Source organism: Lutjanus erythropterus, chromosome 1 (assembly GCF_056507025.1).
Source record: "Lutjanus erythropterus isolate fLutEry1 chromosome 1, fLutEry1.hap2, whole genome shotgun sequence".
Lineage (NCBI taxonomy): Eukaryota > Metazoa > Chordata > Actinopteri > Lutjaniformes > Lutjanidae > Lutjanus > Lutjanus erythropterus.
Window position 1 is genome coordinate 14,268,976 of NC_139317.1, and position 20,955 is coordinate 14,289,930.

Consider the following 20,955-nt stretch of genomic DNA (forward strand, 5'->3'; position numbering starts at 1 on the left):
AAAGAGGAATGATATAAGCTGTAACATAAATGATTTACCCAACACCATCTCCATCTGGAGTTTATCAAACGAAACAACCTTCCTTTGGTCTGACCACATTTTATTGCCAAAAACCTAAAAATAGAATTTTTCGTTTTCGTTTATTTCACCATATAAGTCATGGGACGTTCATTTTTTTTTTTCTTTTTTTGACATTTTAATGACGTGCTAAGCAAACGTGAAGTCATAAATTACAACATGTACCACTGGCAAAGTTACAGAACACACATGGATCCTTAATACGATGCAAAAACAAAGTACTTGAAGACACCTGCTGAATAAATGAGAACAGTGCACAATAAAAAATATGCAAATATTATACTTTCGGTAAATGCATCAGCAAAAAACTGACAAAATAACATAATGAAATGGCGTCAACCAACAAATGGTAGCGGTCTGTGTAGTTTTGAGTCGTGCAGAGACGCACTCCTGCACTGGCAGCTTACTGATAACAACAAATAGACAGAATGTCAGTATTTAGATCATTTACAACTGATGAGAGAGTTTATGCCCAAAAGACTTAATTTTCACATCAGAGCTGTGATTTTCCCACAACTCCCGCTGTTTCCACATTCTTGATCACATCTGTACACCAGTATTGTATAGACAGATACACACATACAGCATTTACACACACACACACACACACACACACACACACACACACACACACACACACACACACACACACACACACACACACACTTAAAACACACATTCTTTATTCCGAGGGATCATGAGGCACTACGTAAATCTCCAGCAGTCCAGTCTTCCAGCAGTCTGAGGTCTCCCTGGTTCAGTGTACCTGCAGGACACTGTGTTCAGTCTAGGTGTAGTAGATGATCTCTGGTATCTGCCCGTCTTCCACTGACGTGCCATTGTTATTTCCAGGTGAGCTAAAAAAGAGAAATGTCGTCTTGGTCCCCGTTGCCGACTCCTGGGTCACTTTCTTCAACCCTTTCGTGCCGTAATGGGAGTCCGGGCCCTGAGGTGCGACATAAAAAAAAAAAAAGCAGGCGATAGGTTATAATCCTAACCCCGGTCAAAACTGATCATGTTAATTTATGTAAATTTGGGCCGTGTTTTAAAACACAGAAAGTTCAGACTGACCTTTAAGGTGGCACATGCAGTGTAGCTGACATTGGGGAGGATTTCCACAGGCTCTTTAAACATCACTCTGAACGTGTTCGCTGTGCCGTCGCAGCTGAAACCTGTGTCGTTCTGGCCCAGTGTGATGCGTTTGTCGCTCTCTAAGATCTACAGAACAGGATAGAGTCTTTACTGTATGAACAACGAGGTGCAAAGGAAAAATCTACTTTATAACAACTTTAAACTGTTCAAAATACAGCTGGCAGGGTACTTTGCATTGCTGACTTAAACTGTTTGGTGGTGTATTTTTCTGGTTAGTAACTTAAGTATTAACTGTGACTGAAATGATTTATTATCCACTATAACCGGTTCAAAGTTGTATGTTCCATTGGAATCACATGCTTTTGACGTTGTTAATTCTAGCTGTGCCAGCATGTTTCACTCATACGTTTACACTGCTGGAAACTTGCAACAATAACGAGTGTGCAGCAAAGTGCAGCATCATTCCACAAAGAAAGTCTGTGACATGATCATTTCAAGTACGGGTGGAAACACCAGCAATATGCTGACACATCTGTCGATGAAACATGGGCTCTAATTCAGCAGCAGAACGAGCAGAACGTCTATTACCAAGAGTAAATATCCAATGTTATATTAACATTAGCACTGCAGCAGGTGTAGCAGATTTGTTTTACTGCTGTTTCCAGACTGTGTTCAGACACGGGAATAAGAAAACACAATGCTGAAAACCTGTGTAGGCCTACCTCTTTTTACACTAAGAAAAACTCATCAGGAGTCAACAAGAGAATCGACAAAGAATCACACCAGTAATCTGAAACAATAATGGCGTCCCTGGCAATGCATCGTCTTGGTGTTGCCTAATTTACATTATCTTTGTTGGGCTCAAACTGTGGCATCGTGGGGATGTTTTGATTACGTGGTCAGTGTCTTGGACCCCTCCATCACCACGATGCCCCGTGAATCATCAAATCGTAATTTCCACATCTATCAAGCGCTGTGACATTTTAGGCTTTTAATTTAAGAGTTGAAAGACAGATGATATTTGAATCACCAAGCAAATCTGAGCTGTGGGTGGTAACTCAGATGTCTGGAACCAGATTATGACCAAACACTAACTGCCATCAGGAATTGTGCCTTATCGATGTAGAGTGCAAATACAGTTTTTAATAAGCGGCCAAACACACAGTGCTCTGCATATAATTTATTTTTATATGACTGCTGTCAACCAGTAAGTGTTTTATTGCTCTCTTCCATTTGTGAGCATCTCTTAAGCGTTTTTAAGGATTTCCTTTTGTGTGTGGAGAGAACCACTGCTCAATCCTTCAGCTTTTTTGTCTTCCTTGTTGCACGTTCTATCATTTGCATTTTCATTTTCTTTATTTTCACATTGTTTGTGTAAGTGTCTTTCTTTTTCTCAGCTGGCAAAACTCTCCCCATTTTGCTGTTTGCAGTCACTTTTCATCTTCACTCATAAATCACAACTAAATGCAACAAGTTCACACTTGTTCTCTGAGATTGTACAAACTGATTGTGGGAAAAGCAGGAAACCTTTGACTGAAGAGGAACTACACAACGTAGAGGATGAGGGGAAGTGGATTCACCAGAAAGCTGAACTGGGCGTCAAACCTCACGACTTTTTTGGCTGTATCCGAACAAAAAACAAACAAACAAACAAAAAAAAAAGTCACTGGCTTAAAATGTAGCGGTGTGAACTGGCCCATCTCTGCTCATCTCATGCAAGCTGAAGCTGCTACTCAGCTGGTCAAGTCGCCAGTGGCTGGTTTCAGAACGCGAGGCGTGTCACCTGTTTTCATCAGCCAGTCAGCTCATAGCAAAGTCAGCTGGTCACATAGCTGTCAACTGTAACGCTGACGTGTTGGACGGAGGAAGGAGAGGATCGCCTCGTTAATTTGTCTGAGAGGCAGCCACGTCTGCGTGACACGAGCCTTAAAATCTAAATTTACTGCTGAACTGACAACTTCACTGCTTTTTCTCAGCTTGCCTTCACTCGACCACACAGTTCTTTTTATGTTTTTGCTGTTTCATCAATACTAGAAATGCAAGTGTGGCAACAAAAAAAAAAGGCTGAAAAGCTGGCAGCTGGTACAGACGTACAGAGAGTGGTTACTATGGAAACGAAGTAAGTAAACTGGCAGGTTTTTGAAAACGTTGCAGACCAATGCATTGCTGGGGTCAGAGTTTTTCTGTCAACATCGATATGCTTTCATGGCGGAAGTTACCTGTATGTTGACCTGATAGTCAGTGGGTCCGTGTATTGAACCATACAGGCCAAAACCCACTATGGATATTCTTCTGTTAACATTGAATCTACAGAGGGAGAAAGAGACAGAAAATTAGAAAAAAAAAATTAAACTACGATTCAATTTGCTCAGATTAACGACAGATGTTCATCATCTCACCTGATTCTGTCGCTGGTACCACTGTACCCCCATCGACTCTCAACCTGCTGGAATCTATTAATGCTGCACTCCTCCCCCCTGAGGCAGCAGCGGGGCCTGTCAATGTAGTCGACCCGTGGTTTGGGGTTTACTGTAAAGTGTAAAAACAGATTTACCACCTCCCGATCGAACAATATTCCAGACTGGGCAGGCCCTGTTGCACAAGAAAGAATATCAAGCTGGTTTCTGTGGTTTGAGTTGTATGTACACATCAGGAACATGACGAATATGTTTAATAAAGGCTGCATTGGTCAGTATAGTGTTACCAGTGCGGCATGAGAAACAAGTCGCATGTTTGCGGTATGCTTACCTGCAGCAAACTCCTCAACAGTCATGAGCGGGAAGCGGATGAGCGGGAGCGCTTTTCCCAGAACCTTCTGTTTGTTCTCCGAGGTCGGGGGAAGCTGTTGTCTGTAACACTCGGCCTCCGCCCAGCGTACCACCGCCCCGAACAGACGGTTCTCCCTGATGCTGAGTGTGTCTCTTTGTAGCACTGCACATAAGGTGTCTGCACACACAAACACGCAGAGTATTTGTCACTTCACATCCAAAACGAGCCGTAGAAAAGGATATACAAGGTCAAGAAGACTCTTCACGTACCGAGGTCAATGTCTGTGAAGCCCTCTGCGTTTATTGCGTCTGCAGTGCTTTTATCTATGGTGTCCAAGCAGAGACTGGCAAGTTGAGGCTCATCGAATAACCTCGCCTGTAATCAGAGCACAAAAGAAGACACATAAGAATCTACCAGTCAGTACTGGTCATTTAATTTACATGCACCAATGAGAATCACTGCATTAAAAGAAAACACAGTGAAAAAAATTAAATGCCTTCTTTATTCACTAAATATTGTTCAAGATTAACCAAAAAGATGTAGAGCAAAACAAAGGATTCATTTTAATGAAAACACTGATAGTATACTTTTCCATAATCTTATGTCTCTAACATAATCTAATTTGGGAAGTATATATTCTCTAACAGGGATGTGCCAGATTGTATCGTTCACAATAATATCAGGATGATTTTTTACATGATAAAATAAATCTATATTGTGATCATGGCAATATTTCCACTTGACATGATGACATCATACCGTTACAGGCAGCAACAACAAGTGCTGTAGCCACGTTACTTGTGAAAATGAAAGTAATATTGCTACAGGCTCTACATTGGAGTGTAATTGGAAGAGGAATGTAACAGCAAAGGGGCAATACAACAAAATAATTTCACCATCTCATGCAGAAGCACCCGGTTCCAGCAAGGAGAGCTCAACAGCTACTGCGAGTTCTAAACCAAAAATACTTTTCAATATTTTGGCATATCCTCAAGAATATCAGTGTCGCAGAATAAGTTGAAATATTGTGATATTATTTTAGGGCCATATCTCACACCCCTATTCTCTACGTTTTGACAAATTTTGGCAGAATATATCCTTCAAACTTAAATAAAATGTTAATGAAATTAATGAGTAGATGAGCAACGACACTGTCGATTAAAGTTACTATATGCAATTTTCTTCTTCTTTTTTCCACTGGTGGCCATTGGCTTGTCTTGTGGTGGGTGGCAGTCAGTTTGTTGATGTTAGCAGACTCTATTTTGAAGCTAACATTAGGCAGTGTTGCACACCGTTGGCAATGAACGCAATGCAATGCATAAACGCCACATCCTTTGGATTTTTCTGGGAAAACCCTCCTGAATCCAAAGGCTGTTATAGGCAACTGACAAAGTCTTTTTTTTACAATCAGTTCACACATTGACAATGCAAAGCAATTAATATGTATAAACTGCTTCACCCAGTATGAGGGTTTTTCTGATACCGATACCTGTATTGAAAAATGTCTCTGGTACTGCCTAAAATGTGGCACCAGGTATCAGTGAGTATGTGAGTCTATAAACCGATTCGATATCATGTAATGGATTAGCCCTGAAACAAAAACACTGCTAAGTCTGTGTTTTTGTAACAGCTTGTGGCAAGCAGAAGGTCTCTTGGGTCTGTCAGGAGCAGGAATAATCCGATGGATTGTGTATTTCCCGGTGGAAATTTACTGACTGACTGATCATCGGTGCCGTGAGTACCAGCTGTATTTATTATACATAATCCCTGTCGATGAACTTTAGTACAGACGCTGTTATTTCAAGCTTTATTTCGTGGTTTGATTTGTTTTTCAGGGGCTCCAGCCTAAAACTGGACTTTTTGACTTTCTTTTGTGATTGTGAACTGGATTGGACTGAATTATTTTGAGGTTGTGGGGAAAACAGACTCTTCACAGGGTGGACTGAACTCTGTGATTCTTTACATTTTTAAACACACTGGTATCATATCAGCACTCAGTACTGGCTGATACTTAAAGTTCAGGTATCAGAGTTGGTATTTGAAGGAAGAAATGGTATTAAAACACCTCGACATGGTACCTTTAAGAGTCTGCTGGGAATGTATCTTTTCATTTCTCTGGGTTGCTTTAGATGTTTTATACACGTCGGATAAGAAAAAAGAAGTAGGTTTTTGATCATAAATCAGCTGCACATGCTGCCTGGAGGCACAGCAGCCAGCAGCAGAACAAAACGCTGGAATAAAACAAACGGCAGCATAAACCAAAAATAGAACAGCTAATGTCATAAAAACTCAACCATCGGTAGCTGGAAGATGTTCTGCGGTGGACATAAAGAAAGAAAAATGGTTTCATCCTTTACCGTGTGGGCTGCTATCAGACAGTTTCCAGCAGATTGAAAGATGAAAATTATTTCATATATTGCCCCAGAAAGCAAACTTAAAATCAAACCAGGCTGTTATTGAAACCCTCTATTCCTGCCCTGCTTTAAACTTCCCTTATTTTAGTACCTTAGGTTATAAAGGGTGAGTTCGCCTAAAACACAAAGAACATACAGTATTTTCTCGCTTTCTCCTTGTGGTGTCTGCTCAAGCAGTGAGTTTTTTTGTTTTTTTTTTGTGCTGAGATTTGGAGATAACAAACTGCCACCAATATTAGGCCGACATGTGAAACTCAACAGTAATGTGTGTTTTCAGACACAATGATTATCCAGTTGCTCTGGATAATCACCAGAAGTCAGTGTTTACAGTTTTCATAGGGATTATTACTCTGGTACAAAGCAGATGCAGTGAAAACTGATCTCAGTACGGTTGGTGAACTATCCAGACACCATTTCTGGAAATACTTGTTACTGTCACACGTCAAAGCTTTAAACCACACCACAAAGAATCACAAGAATCTAAAAGAGATAACTCAAAACCTCATCACATGAACACCAAGAGTACCTGAACATTTCTGGTTATGATGCCTGATCCCTCTGTGTTCTGACTTGGATAAAGTGAAATTTAAGGCTGCAAGCTAACGAGCGCACTTAAAGCTGTTTAATGTATGTACTGAACAATAACCTGAGTGAGGAGCATGAATGCGTTGTCGGCTCTGAGGTGCTTTGTCAAGAACTCCACACAGTGACCCTCCAGAGCAGGGACGGCGTACTTCTTAGCCGTATAAAGAGTCGTCATCACAGTTTCTGGGCCAATGTGGACCTCATCAGAATACAGGAACCTGTAGAGAAGAAACAATATGTACAGTCACCTGCCAAGGAAAGTCAAATGCTACGTCCATAAATTTAGCAGCTTACTTGCCGAATCAGGCAAGTGGTTCAAAAGAATAACAGTATTAAACTATTTCGATAATAAATAATTGTTTAAGTTAATTTTCATACAAAAATGACAGAAAATTATGTTTCATGCTCTTAAATATGGAGATGTCATATTAAACTAAATATCTTTGGGTTTTGGACAGACAAAATGAGACATCTGAAGGCATCACCACAGACTCTGATAAAGATGATGACACGGACGTTTCACTATTTTCTGACATTTTATAGATTATAGTTCTAGATTAAACACACTTCAGTCTTTGTTGTAATTCGATAAGCGATTATAAATAAAACAACTTCTACAGGGGAAAGTTAAAATTGACTTCAGCTAAGTAGATTCTGACCAGGCAAATGAAACACTGACATTGAGCCCCGCATCACACTCTAGACTGACAAATCTTAAAAAAAAAGACATTATTTTGGTGATTGAAAATGTTCCTTAAAAAACACTAAAGCTGGGTATCAGACCTCTCTTTTTGGTACCGACATAAATCTGTCTGATGCACAAACACCATCTGAAAGCAGACATCAGATGTCTGGTAAGCTTTATAGTCTTATATTCTCTTATTTTATTATCAGATTGGAACTGATAAACAACATAAATTTTCCAATTTTGGACTAAAGTTTTTTGGGCATTACTCTTTTACAGCTGCTCATCTTCACAATATTTAACATTTAACTTGTTTCACTTCTTTTGTTAGATCAGAAAAAAGGGGTTTATAGGAAAATGTGTTATTATATTGTAAAGTACGGTGTCAAAGAAAACAGTGTTTTGGTGTCAGACATGAAACCAGGCACTACATCAGCACTAATATCAAAACATTTCAAAAGACACCCATCTATAAAAAGCAACTGTGAATACAGTGTAATGGGGCTGCAGCTTACTTACTTAGTTACTGTGTTGTGCACATGCAAGTGCTCACATAAAAACGCTGCAGAGGTGATACATTTGTCAGACATGAACATAACTTCTTACATTGCGAACAAAGAACTTTGCTTCCCACCCCATCATTGCTGTACAAATAAAATCTACCACACAAAAGGTTTATCCTCATAAAACACAACTCAAGTTTCTTCTAATTCACCCAGAAGAGCTCATCACAAATCAAGGACATTTCACTAAATAGTGTCACACATTAAAAAACAAAAACTAGGACAGCACTCCAGTTTTGACTGGTTAATGCCACATAGATGTTTAAGGGCAATAAATTGTCAAAATAGGAGTGCCGTCCCAGTTTTTGTTTCTTAAAGTGATTCACAGTAAGGATTCAGCACCCAGTCTTTAAGATTCAACAGAGAGTTAAGCACTTTGTATCCTATTTTTCACTATATAATGAAACTTTGTCTTCAGTGAGACCAGTAAACCTGTCTGTTTTAGGGCAAATGTTTGTGAACACAGAGATCTTTGACTTTTGGCCAAATTCTGCTTCACATATGGCTCCGCAATGTGGCTGTCTTCCCTCAGACAATATGTTCTTATTCTAGGTTTGTCTTAAATACCAACAGACTACCTTTCTTTGTACATCAGGAACAATTTGTGCTGAGCATCATGAACAGTCAAAATTAAGATATCACCTCACTTATCCAGGGGCAAAAGTCCCAGTCAAAGATCTTTCTAGAGAGCCGTTGTTCCGACATATTCACAACCCTGTTCCGAGGTCAAATCAACTAATGACCGTGTTCATAACTGATTCATCGGTCAACTCTTTCTTCTTTCTTTAATTAAATTAAAATGACTGCCATGGTGTTCACAGGCCTGAGGTGGCGTCTTCAAATAGCTGGTTTTGTAAAACCAACAGCCAAAAGCCTAAAGATAATAAAAGATAGTCAATATTTTTTATGACACAATACCTAGAATCACTATTATAATTAAAGTATCAAATCCTCACAATTTAGAAGGTGGAATCAGAGAATATGTGTCATTTTAGCCTGAAGAAATGACATTAACAATTAATTGATTATCAAAATGGTTGCAGATTACTTTTTCTTTGATGTACCACTAATCGATTAATCAACTGATTGGTTCAGCTCTACAGTAGAGGATGCTATACATAGCTAATGCCTGGGAGTGTCTATAATGATCTGAAGGTTTTACTATTACATTTACCCAATGGTGGAACGTAACTAAGTACATTTACACAAGTATTGCACTTCAGTACAAATTTATGGTACTTGTACTTTGAGTGTTTTCATTTTAAGCTACTTTATACATCTACTTAACTACAGCAATACTGCACTTTTTACTCCACTATATTTACTTGAAATCAGACATCAGTTACTTGGCAGATTCAGATTATTAATAAGGTACAAATCAACTAACCAGTTGTTATGTATTTTTATGATTAAGATACCTAACAGTAAAGGCTATGTTGTGACAAAAAGTCTCAGAAAAATAGGCCAGTGAGGTCTGGGCTTAAGGCCACAACACCTTAATTTCCTTAATAAAAAATGCTACTATTACTCTTCTATCAAAGTTGAAACTATCATTAGAAGCATCGGGAAAAATCAGGAAGAGTCTGGAAGAATCACTGGAGACAAAGTTTATTGATCTCTCTGGTGTAGAAAAATCAACGAGCATGAATCAAATCCATGGTTAGACTGAAGAAAGAGGTTCACATTTTTAACATTTTGGCTTATGTTCAAACATATTCGTATATCAAATATTGTCTTATCAGGCCTTAATGTCATTCATTTTCTACCAAATTGCTACTTCCTTTAGATTCGCACGATTTATTCTTGTGTTTTTTTTTTTTTTTAATTAATTAAAAGACAAAAAGATTTATTATTTCAACAGATAAGAGAGCTGACTTGAACACGAGCCTTAACGATGACCAGATAGCCAGCCTGGATGCTGAGAGCTAGTCTTGTTGCTGTACGTGAGCCTGGATGTGGGCCAGACAGCTGGCCTGGATGCTGGGAATCAAGTGCTGGGAAAACACCTTTCATCACCCTTCATTACAACCACTCTGGAAAACACCAAACAAAACACTGCAGCAATACTGAATGACATATGCTGGACGGATGTCATGACAAAAATATACCACTACAGCTAGTTGAAAATAACCAGCTGTGATGATTACACATTAACACATCAGTCATTAACAATCTTGTACAGTTTGTCAAATTTCTTCTTGCATGCCCTCTTTCATAAGTCAAAAATGTTGCAAGTTGGGCTGCGACCAAAGATTACTTTCACTGCCAATTATTCTGTCCCTTGTTTGCTGGATTAAAAGATTGTTGTTTGGTCTACAAAATGTCGGAAAATGGTGAACTATTTGGATTAGTGTTTCCTAAATCCCGAGGTGGCTCCTCAAATGTCAAAGATATTCAGTTTACTGTAAAAAAAAAAAAAAAAAAAAAAAAAAAAAAAACTGTAAAGGAACCAGAAAATATTATTTTAATAAGCAGGAATTTTTTAATTGAAAAAACTTCCACAAACTGATTAATTCGTCAAAATGGTTGGTGATTAGTTTATGATTGATTTATAATCGATTAATCATTGCAGCTCTATTTTGGTGCTGATACCTTTGTACTTTTCTTCAGATTTTAAACGCAGGACTGAATATTTTTATACTGATTTACCACTGCTACTTTTACTTAGGTAAATGATCTGAGTATTTCTTGCACCACTGGATTTACCGACTGTAAATGTCAGGATGTTCCCAATGTGCAGCGCAAACATCCTCCTCAAATGTATCTGAAGCTCATGCTGCAGGATTTTCATGGTCTTGAATTTGGCCCGTGCATGGTGATCACCTGTCTGTCGTACCTGAGCAGGGCGAGGAAGGCTGCCGGCTCCACATCAGGCAGCTCTATTTCAGTCGAGGTTGTGGCCATCCCTCCGTTGAACATGGCATCAAAGACGGCACTGCCGGCGGCCAGGACGAATTTATGGGCCGGTATCCTCTGGGCCTGTCTGCCTTTCCCGACTATGAACCTGACGTCGCTGAGCAGCTCGTTGTTGAAGAGGAAGGCGAAGCGCTCCTTCAGGGAGCTCTTCGTCGCCTGCCAGTTGTACATGGGCTCCCGGTGGAGGCCGAGGACAGGCGGGGAGGCGGACCGGGCAGGGCCGGAGGCTGGCACGTTGGAGAGCTGCACTGCTGCTGCGGCTCCAGACTGAACCGAGTTGGATGCTGCCTCCTGACCGTCATGGTTTGACGCTAAGCCGCCACCGACGCTGCTGCCGCTCCCGGTCGCCATAACGACACACTTCAATATTTCTGTTCAGTTTCTACAGAGGACCGTCACTGACACACCAACAGACACCGACCGCACCGTGTGTGTTGTTATTTATTTACGTGGTATCCATCGCAGCGGACGCCATCGTTCTTTGATGTTTAGCTAGTTAGACTACCTGCTAGCTTGCGTCTCTCCGGAAGTGACGCAGCGCACTGCGCACACTTCCACCAAAACACTTTTTTTCCCCATTTGAACTTTATTATTAACTCGAAGAGTATCATACAACAAGAACTGCAGCAAAAAATACCAATAAAATACCAAACTAAGACTCAAAGGGGGCGGAAAGATCAGTGTTTTGGCTTTATTATTCAGAAAAGCAAAGTAATGTCCCATTTTCTCTTTAATGTACAGCAAATATGTTTGTTTTCTATTATTGAATTAAATTAAATTAAATTAAATTAAATGAACACCTGTGAATGTGCAATTTATTATGAAGGACAAAAAATAAATGCAGAAGAGAATAAATAAATGCAGGAATAAATTATGAAATGCATAGGTCTAAATTAATGAAAAATAACTATTATTATTATTATCATTATTATTATTATTATCATTATTATTAGTAGTAGTAGTAGTAGTAGTATCACTATCTTAACGATATATGTATGCGTATTATATATAAAACATATAGAAACCAAATATAATATCTTTAAAAGAAAAAGGAAAAGTTTTACATAATTTATATTATGGTCTTATGTTTTGTTTTTGAAAAGTGGGAAATGTAAAAGGAATTCAAATTTGTTTGTGATGTTCATCAGTATGTAAGAAATGTTGGTTAAACATAATATATGAAGCATATTGAACAAGTTTTCACAAGTACAAGTGAATTACGATCAAGTTCATTTGACTAGAACTGCTAATTTGTTTTGAATCACTGCAAAATTACCCCTAGTGTCGTTTGAAATTCTGTCAACTTAAATTTTTAGGGCAGCCCAGACACTAACTTTTTTTTTTAGTTAAAACAAATAGTTTCTTTTTGCAGTCTATCTATGTAAAGTTTTCCAATCGCCCACTAGATGTCAGTGTCTTCACTTTTACTGAGAGATCATAGGTAAACCCTTACAGCCTATTTATAGATGACAATGATGAAAAACAAGCGGATAACAATTGTTTTGCTAAGCACAAAGGCAACTTGCCCATTTATAAGCAGCGATACAAGATCTCTCTTCACAGTTGGTCTGAACAGGTGTGTGTGTGTGTGTGTCATTAGGTAGGAGGCAGAGAAGCTGGGGGTGGAGAGAGAGAGAGAGAGAGAGAGAGAGAGAGAGAGAGATTGACAGCGAGAAAGACCAGCAGAACAAGACAGAGCATGTTGAGAGGAACTGAGCTGCGAGTTTTGTACCTTGTTTACATCGTTGGATTCCCCGCGACATTTTCTCCATTCCTTCTAGTATGACCCGCAGACTAAACATGCGGGTTTTCTGCGGCTGAATTTATTTTAAATCGGTCACTTCTCGCACAAGATAAACCTGCTCAACCCTGGTCCACAATGAGCGCGTCTGCAGGCACGGGAGTGTTTGTGCTTTCCTTGATGTCCATCCCCATCTGCTATTTGTTTAATTCACTCGTTTACAACAACAGGTGAGTGAAAACAAGTCCACACTATTAAAGTTTTTTTGGATGATGCCTTTAATTACTAATTAGAATAGTTTGGAAATTATTTGCACACGTTTTGTTTTTTCATTGCCTTTAGTTCTGAAGCTTTCTTCTTCGCTGCGGGTACAACTGTTCTCATCCTGGCCATTTCAGCCCGTTTTATGCTGAAGAAGAAGGCTCCAGTAGATCCTCTTTTCTATGGTACGACTTCACAAACGTAGGCTTATTGTTGTGAGAGAAATATTGATTTAATACCAAGTCATGAGCTAAAATCATAAGTTTCTGTCTAACTTTTCAATTAAAATAGAGATATCAGGGGTTAGTGTGTGTGTGTGTGGTGTTTCATTGATAAAATCTTGTTTTATTAAATATTAAAAACCGATATACTGCACAATTTAAATTTGCATGATGTACACTCCTAGAAATAAAGAACCATAAAGGCTTCTTCTGCTTGTCTGCGTAGAAGAACACCTTTTCATTCCTGGTAGAACCCCTTAATAAGAACCGTTTCAGAGGGTTATACCTAGAACCATCGGTGAAAAGTTTCCCACATAACTGCTTGAGAGGTTGCACAGAGAACCCTACTATGGTGTAATGGTTCCACACTGAACCCTCTCTGTGAGCTTTATCCAGAACCTTTCCCCTTTCTTGGGGTGCAAACAAGAACCCACCTAAGGAATTCTACAGAGAACCTTTCTTTATTCCATGTTTCATCCAGAACCCACCCACGGGGTTCCATGGAGAGCCGTTTTATATCCCAAGGGATTTTTCTAGAGTCGAGCCCTTTTGTATTACAAGGATTTTATCTAGAACTATCCAAGGGGGTTCTACTGAGAACCCTTTTACTTTATGGTACAAAGAACCCTTGACAAAAGAGATCCTCAAGGATTTCAACAATCTTTGAAAGCATTCTTTGGGTGAAAACGGTTCTTAACAGAATCCTTAGTCCTACAAAAAACACATTTTTTCTTCCAAAAAGGGTTCTTCAGAAGCAAATGGCTCAAGGTAGAACCTCAGCCCTTCAAGAAGGACCTTATTTCTAAGAGTGTACATCCAGGTTCGGTATAAAGTCAAGTGTTTGCCGTAGTTTGTCACCCAGTTGAAATAAATTAAAAGTATATTCATCTGTCTGTGCAGTGTATGCAGTGTATGCATTCCTCAGTGTGGTGAATCTCATCATCGGGCTGGAGCAGGACAACATCATTGATGGATTTGTGACGTTTTACCTCAAAGTGGCAAGTGTTGTTGTTGCGAGTTCTGTTTGTGAGGTGTTAAAATGTGCCCGCTGCACACATTTCTACTGATAAATCTACCCTGTGTTTCAGGCAGATCCACACATCAATACAGCACATGGGCACATGATCTCCTACTGGGATGGCTGTGTGCACTATCTCATGTATCTGCTCATGATCGCTGCGATTACTTGGGGGTAAGACCTGCACACAGCTGCACCACTATCTATCTATCTATCTATCTATCTATCTATCTATGTCTTTGTAAATGTAATGTGTTCATCTGGCTTTGACAATAGCAGTGTGACATGCTTTGCACAGGGACAGTTACCGTGCCATTGGACTCTACTGGGTGGGATCTTTTCTCATGCGTGCCATAGTCTACATTCTTGGGAATGCTGTGGGTAAGTACACTAAAAATAATGGGATGCTTTTAGATGGTAGTGTCGTGTAGTCTGTGTAACCCCCTGTACATACTTAACCCAGGAACTGTTCAAACTTTTGCTGTAAATACTGTTACTTTTAGTGTGTTGGTTTGTGTCTTTCCCACAGTGAGATGTGAGCTTGCTGTGTCTTTTCTCAGGGAAATATGGGACCCATGTTGGTCCTCTCTTCCTCTTCCACATGCTGTATATCTCAGTGTCTGTGTGGGCCTGCTTCCGCATCTTTGGCCAGCCCGTCACACGGGACACTCAGTTGACAGTAAGTCAGGATTAAAACTGGCAGTTGTTACAATAAACAGTAATATCGAAAATTACCATTGCTTTTACGTAATGGACTGTTACATGTGAGGAAATGCAAAGTGTGCAGAGCAGTTTTTCCAATATGAGATGTCACAGTTTGAATGTCTTTTTTCAGTATCCTAAATTGAGAACTTTTCAACAATCAAACATTAAAGTTAAACAGAGTATGTGTCATAAACGGGTAACTGCCAAGGAAGTAAACCCTGAAAGAAGTACCTGTTTTTTCCACATCTTCTCTTCAAAATAATTCCAAATAGCAGAAGTGCTGTTATTTTAATCACAGTGTCTTTGTCAACCACATTTCCCCACTCTTCTCTCCTTTCTCAGTCATCTGGCTAGCTTCCCAGTCGCCAACAAATTGATACCACCAGACCTTTTTCACAGCAGCCAGTTTGACTTAGCCAGGGTCCAGACCTTCGAGTCCGCCCACTCAAGTGTAACGAGTTGACGGTTCAGTCTGATGTCAGGCTAGTTTGACATGAAATGAAAGAGAAAAGGTTTGACCAATGATACCATTTAAGGTTCTGATCCATTCAGGTCAAACAGAGTCAGGGTGCTGCTCCTGTGCACGCTGGCCACATTAAATGGAACTTCTACCCCAGCCGCAGTGAAATGGGTCTGTTAATCTGAGGGCTTTTCAGCACTAACTGAAAGTGCTAAACTATATGTACAGAACCTTGTTAAGTAAGGAGTGGGCGCTAAGTGCTTGCCAGTTTTTTCAGGCAATTGGTTCTCATAAATTTTAGTTTCTGTGTCTGTGATTAGAGAAGAAGATGGAAGAAGGGATGCTTTATAAATCTTTTGGGAAAGTTACATGTCACTTTCTTTTTATTTTACACAAACGGGCCCAAAACACACACACATGCACAAACAGAACCTATAGATATGCATTTATGGAGAGACGTCAGAGCAAGGGGGCTGTGCACATACATATGTACACATGTATAGTCAGATGCCCTGGGCAGTTAGGGGTTCACTGCCATGCTCAGTGGCACCTTGGCAGTGCTCAGGAGGTGAACTGGCCCCTCTCCAGCTACCAGTCCATGCTCCATACCGACTGGTCAGTGCTGGACTTCAACCGGCAACCCACCAGTTCTCAAGCTAAGCCCTTACGGACCCATTGCTGGAATTTAGATTGTTTTATGGCTGCAGATTCTTAACAGCCAGAAATTGCAAGTTGCAAAACTGAAAGGTGGACTGGTTCAGTAGATAGCGCCAAAGTTCCAAGAAACTTCAACAGAACCGGTTCAAGAACTGAGCACATTTGGTGGAAAACGGGTATTGAAGTACCACCCAAAAATGTCTGACCAGCACCCTGTCAGTGGTGTGACCCAGCTACAATATGTGACAAAGAGCACAGTTTGAACATCATGTTGTTACTTTTTCTCAGACCATCCAGGAGGCTGAAAGAAAAAGTTTACTCCGCAGACCTCTGGACTTACTGTTCATCATCTACCTCATCCCTGCTTTTGCTTTCTGCGTCTTCAGAGGTCTGGTAAGACAGACAATGAACTGTCTGTTTCACGCGCAGAATATTTTCTTTATGTAGAGTGAATCTGTATTTCAAACTGTTTGTGTTTTAGATTGTTCTGGACTGTTCCAGCAAATATTGTCAAGACTACACACAACAATATGAGCCTTACCTTAAAGACCCTTCAGCCTACTCTAAAGTGCAGGTAACTCACTGAAACTAAGTCGTAAACACCAAACTAGTCATTGTCGTTACACAAATGTCTGAAGCAGTAAATTGTGTCCATGTTTGTCAGATGCTGGTGAGCATGCTGTACTCTGGGCCGTACTTCATCATTAGTCTCTACGGCCTGATAGTCCCAGGATGTGAGTGGATGCCAGACCTGACTCTTGTACACTCAGGAGCACTGGCACAGGTACGTCCTGCTGCTTATTCCTCGTTCCTGGCTGCTGACCAAGAATAACAAAAATCATTGCAGTAAATGGTCTGGTATGTAAGATTTACAGGAATTGATTGGCAGAATGTGGCAGATCCTCTTCCATGGAGGCTGCCATGTTACACGTAGACAGGGCCTTTAAGGTTTTGCACAAGTTTCATCACAATTGGTTCTCTACACACTTGGAAAGGAAGGGTGGTGTAAGGTGCATGCAATCTGCAAGTTCACCGCTAGATGCCTCTAAATCCTACACACCAGTACTTTAAAGATCTTGCACTACCACAAAAGTGTTGTCACTTAATCATCTGATTAGACCTTTGTTCAGGTTGAAGATTAATCCGCGTTCATGTCATTATGGAACTGACTTTTTTTTTTTCAAAGCTCTGATCTGCTTGACTTTTTACTTTATAATACAGAGGCGTGTAAAAATCAAGCAAGCTTGTATGTTTCTCATCAGCCAAAGTCTGTCATTCAATATAATCAAATCCAATGTGAATCAATATAGGGCTATCCTAAACACAGGCCCTTTAACTTTCACTCCAACAGCTCTCAGCTATCTAATCTCAAACATCCATCTCATGTGATTTGAATGCAGTATAACCAGGCACGGTGTGTAAAAAAACCTGTGTGGCAGGACCACAGGTGCGCAGGGTCTTAAAAGCCCCCAGACTTCAGAACACTGCTCATAGATTTTTTTTTCACAGCAGCCATATTGACATGTAATAGCTGGGTAGACACAGGTGTTACCAGTGATACTAATTAAGGTCCTGATCCGTGGTGCAGCAGAGCCTTTCCTGTGAGCCGACATGTACAATAGCTGACTCTGTTTGACCTGAATGGAACAGAACCTTAATTAGTGTCATAATCAGTAACACCTGTGTTTTCAATACTATTTCAGGTCAAAATGGCAGCTGCCGGGGTCAGTTATCTGGACCTTGTTGTTGTTTTCATCATTTAGAGTCACACAAGTCTTCCATATGAAGGAGTTCTATGCAAAATCTTTTCTTTTTTCTTTTACATGACATCATCATTCCAGGTGGATTAGGCAATGCGAAACCACGAGTGGGCATCTGGCCAAGTTTCTTATTTTTCTCCTCTTTAGTGGTTTCACATTGGTCTGTCTTCAGGTTATCAAAGACCAGTGGCTCTGCATTAAACACCTGTAGTGTGAATCAGAGCCTTACACACTATCTGTTTAAATCTAAAGATGGAAACTCTGAAAAGTGGTGGGGGCCGCTAGGGCACCAATCACATCTCAACAATACAAAGCAGCTATTGTGTGTTGAGCTGCAGGCTGGTGCATCACTCACCGGTGGGATAAGGGCAGAAGCTGACTTCAGACAATGAGGAATGGCGGTATTCGCTTAAATGTCAGCTGTTCAGCTGGGCTATAAATAGGAAAGCTGATGCTCTGACAGCCGTGGTTGCTATGAGACATGTCATGTGTCTTTTTTCAGTGACTTTCTATGAAATGGCACCCGGCAGGAGTACCTGTTAAACGGAAAAAATATTTGTGAATGGCAATACCCAAATTTGTCCTGGTTTTATCAGTCCATTCAAGGAATAATCTACTCGAAAACTCTCTGTTCTGTTCCTCTGTATGGACTATAAAATGTAGGTGATGTCTTGTCAAGATATTTCAAGCATTACATGCTTTCTACAAATGAATGTGATAGCATCCAGGATTTGATATCAGAGGATTTCCCTCTACAGACACAATAAATAATAAATTCAATAAAATTGAATCTTTCAGTTTTAGAAACTCCCCAAAATTGTATAGTTGATTTGGCATTATTTGGGTGCTTGAAAATTAAATGGCTGCAATTAAAAATGTTAAATTATTAATCAGTTCACTTTGACTCCAATGAGTTTACCCAACAATTTTTAAAATACAATTTTGGGGGGTTTCTAGAACTCAAAGACTGAAGTTTCTTTAAATAGGAAATGTAAATTATCTTAACAAAACATTATAAGTTGGCAGAACTTTTTCAAAGCTTAAGAGTTTGAGTTAAGATCAAAACAGCGGTTTTCTCAGTGTTTTCATTTTTACAGTGAAACAATTTCATTAGATCAGAATGCAATACGGCTACATGATTCAGTCCATTTTAAATAAGGGAAACATAATTCTGGGAAACCAGTAAATCTTTCACTGAAGTAGACTCAAACAGAACCAATACTCTTTGCATTAAACATCATGACATTATGACATCATGATGACAATTTATGGGTTAACAGAAATTATGTTTTTCCTTTATAAAAACAAAAAACAAAAAGAATCCTCACAGGAAATTCCAGAAAGACATTAATTAAATATTAATCCATGATAATTGTTGGAAAATCCAAAACCTGTTTGTAATAAAAAGATGAGTTTGTTTTCAGTGAGATGTCACATCAGGAGCACAAGATATTGTTAAAAATATGTGAAATCTTTATGAGCAAGTGATGAAAGAAAATGTTCCCGTTAGTGTGACTGTACTAACTGTAGTTAGTCATCACTGACATTCTCCCATTTTTCCCTTCTCTGATTCATTTCACAGGCCCAGTTCTCTCATATCGGTGCGTCTCTCCACACACGGACGCCGTTCTCCTACAGAGTACCTGCTGACGGCCAGCTTGTCTTCTTATTGGTCAATGTCCTGTACGCTGTGGTGCCTCAGGCTCTGTGTTACCGCTGCCGCACACGGCCGGCCTTCTTCCTGAGGCCAACGCCTGAGAAGAAGACTGACTGACAGAGTGTCAGGGAGAGAGAGAGAGAGGGAATACCAGGGATGTCAAGGATGCCTGACTAAAAGGCTGAAGTACTTGCAAAGTACTGCTCTGTGTTTGCAATTATTAGCAGTTGCTATTTTTGGAGAGGGAGCTGCCATGAGGGCAGTGGAGGTATTAGACATGACAAACATGACAAAATACACCAATGTCAAACACAGTTTGTGTCATTTATGTTCTACTGCTTATTTTGAAAATGTGAACATAAATTAAAAAAAAAAAATTAAGTGTATTTTTGTAAAGCAACAGCAAGCACAAGACAGCGCACACAGCGCCACAGTAAAGATGCTTTAGTGCTTTAATACTTGTGTATAAAATTCAAACTACTTGACAATACTTTTTGTTCTTATATTTTTGGTATTTTTTTGGTTACAAAAACTGCTTTCTTGTTGACACTGAGGTTTCTGTGCAGTGTCTTTTTGCCAATGGGTTGGCAAATAAAGCAATCATTCACAATTGTCTGTGTCTCATGACATACAGTATTATTTATACAATAAATATTTAGATAGATATTTAAGCATTTAAGGGGATTTGGTAAAAGAAAAAAATGGTGTTATTGTTAAACTCAGAATGATTTGATAGTTACATACACATGTTGAAAGAATATGTAAGTTTTTTTTTTTTCACTTCCAAAGGAATTTCAGTTGAGACAGTTATAGACCTTTTTATGACAGCCATATTGATCTGAAATAGTACAGTAAATGCAGGTGTTATCAATAATACTAATTATAACTTCATTTAGTGTAACAGCCTTTCCAGTGAGTCAACTGGAAAGGCTGGACTGGACTTACTGGCTCTGTTCAACTTGTATGAAACAGACCCTTAATTAGTATCATTGGTAACACCTGTGTTTACCTGATTATGTAATGTAAAAACCTCTGCTGCGAAAAAGGGTCTGTTGTTAGCACTACAGGTAAATATATCAGATAAGTTAATGTAAGGAATAAATACATTCAGAAGTTTACATTTTCTGTGGCAAAACATGGAAAAAGTGGAATCTGGAAAAAGGTTTTGCTGTATTTAGTATAAGTCCTATATTTGTAGTAAAGTTCTAATTATTACATTGAGTTCATACAATAAAACTAAGACTGAAAAGGATTAAGAGATGTATAAACTGAACTATGCTTGCAATTTTTTGCAGTTTAGAATAAGAACCTTTTGTTTTAAATTAGCCTAATCTTTCAATGTACACTGTATTTTATCAATAGAAATTTAGTTT

General features: G+C 39.4%; 2 protein-coding genes across 3 annotated transcripts; one reads left to right on the forward strand and one right to left on the reverse strand.

The window, feature by feature from the left end:
- Nucleotides 1-746: 746 nt before the first annotated feature.
- LOC146332707 (BTB/POZ domain-containing protein 1-like) lies at nucleotides 747-11,650 on the reverse strand. 2 transcript variants are annotated; one of them, XM_084713706.1, is made up of 8 exons: nucleotides 11,023-11,650; nucleotides 7,000-7,156; nucleotides 4,209-4,314; nucleotides 3,919-4,116; nucleotides 3,570-3,699; nucleotides 3,390-3,477; nucleotides 1,150-1,296; nucleotides 747-1,024 (listed from the first exon to the last, which is right to left on the reverse strand). In XM_084713706.1, the coding sequence occupies exons 1-8, from the start codon at nucleotides 11,451-11,453 to the stop codon at nucleotides 866-868; spliced, it is 1,416 nt and encodes a 471-aa protein (XP_084569832.1). In that variant the 5' UTR covers nucleotides 11,454-11,650; the 3' UTR covers nucleotides 747-865. The 2 variants fall into 2 exon arrangements, with proteins under 2 accessions (XP_084569832.1, XP_084569757.1); XM_084713631.1 differs by having other exon boundaries at nucleotides 3,570-3,762.
- Nucleotides 11,651-12,749: 1,099 nt separating this feature from the next.
- Nucleotides 12,750-20,192, forward strand: LOC146332708 (transmembrane 6 superfamily member 1-like). Its single transcript, XM_084713824.1, has 10 exons — nucleotides 12,750-13,073; nucleotides 13,186-13,289; nucleotides 14,226-14,323; nucleotides 14,414-14,517; nucleotides 14,642-14,724; nucleotides 14,904-15,022; nucleotides 16,454-16,558; nucleotides 16,647-16,739; nucleotides 16,830-16,949; nucleotides 19,508-20,192. Exons 1-10 carry the CDS (start codon nucleotides 12,982-12,984, stop codon nucleotides 19,697-19,699), a joined length of 1,110 nt encoding a protein of 369 aa, XP_084569950.1. The 5' UTR covers nucleotides 12,750-12,981; the 3' UTR covers nucleotides 19,700-20,192.
- The last annotated feature ends 763 nt before the right edge of the window (nucleotides 20,193-20,955 follow it).

Excerpts from the sequence above, each read along its gene's own strand:
- LOC146332707 (XM_084713631.1), bottom strand. The coding sequence starts at position 11,453 with ATGGCGACCGGGAGCGGCAGCAGCGTCGGTGGCGGCTTAGCGTCAAAC. Across the intron at positions 3,763-3,918 it reads TGTTGAGGAGTTTGCTGCAG|GGCCTGCCCAGTCTGGAATA; the intron begins GTAAGCATACCG and ends CTTGTGCAACAG. Across the intron at positions 3,478-3,569 it reads GGTACCAGCGACAGAATCAG|ATTCAATGTTAACAGAAGAA; the intron begins GTGAGATGATGA and ends CTCCCTCTGTAG.
- LOC146332708 (XM_084713824.1), top strand. The coding sequence starts at position 12,982 with ATGAGCGCGTCTGCAGGCACGGGAGTGTTTGTGCTTTCCTTGATGTCC. Across the intron at positions 13,074-13,185 it reads TCACTCGTTTACAACAACAG|TTCTGAAGCTTTCTTCTTCG; the intron begins GTGAGTGAAAAC and ends CATTGCCTTTAG. Across the intron at positions 14,725-14,903 it reads CATTCTTGGGAATGCTGTGG|GGAAATATGGGACCCATGTT; the intron begins GTAAGTACACTA and ends GTCTTTTCTCAG.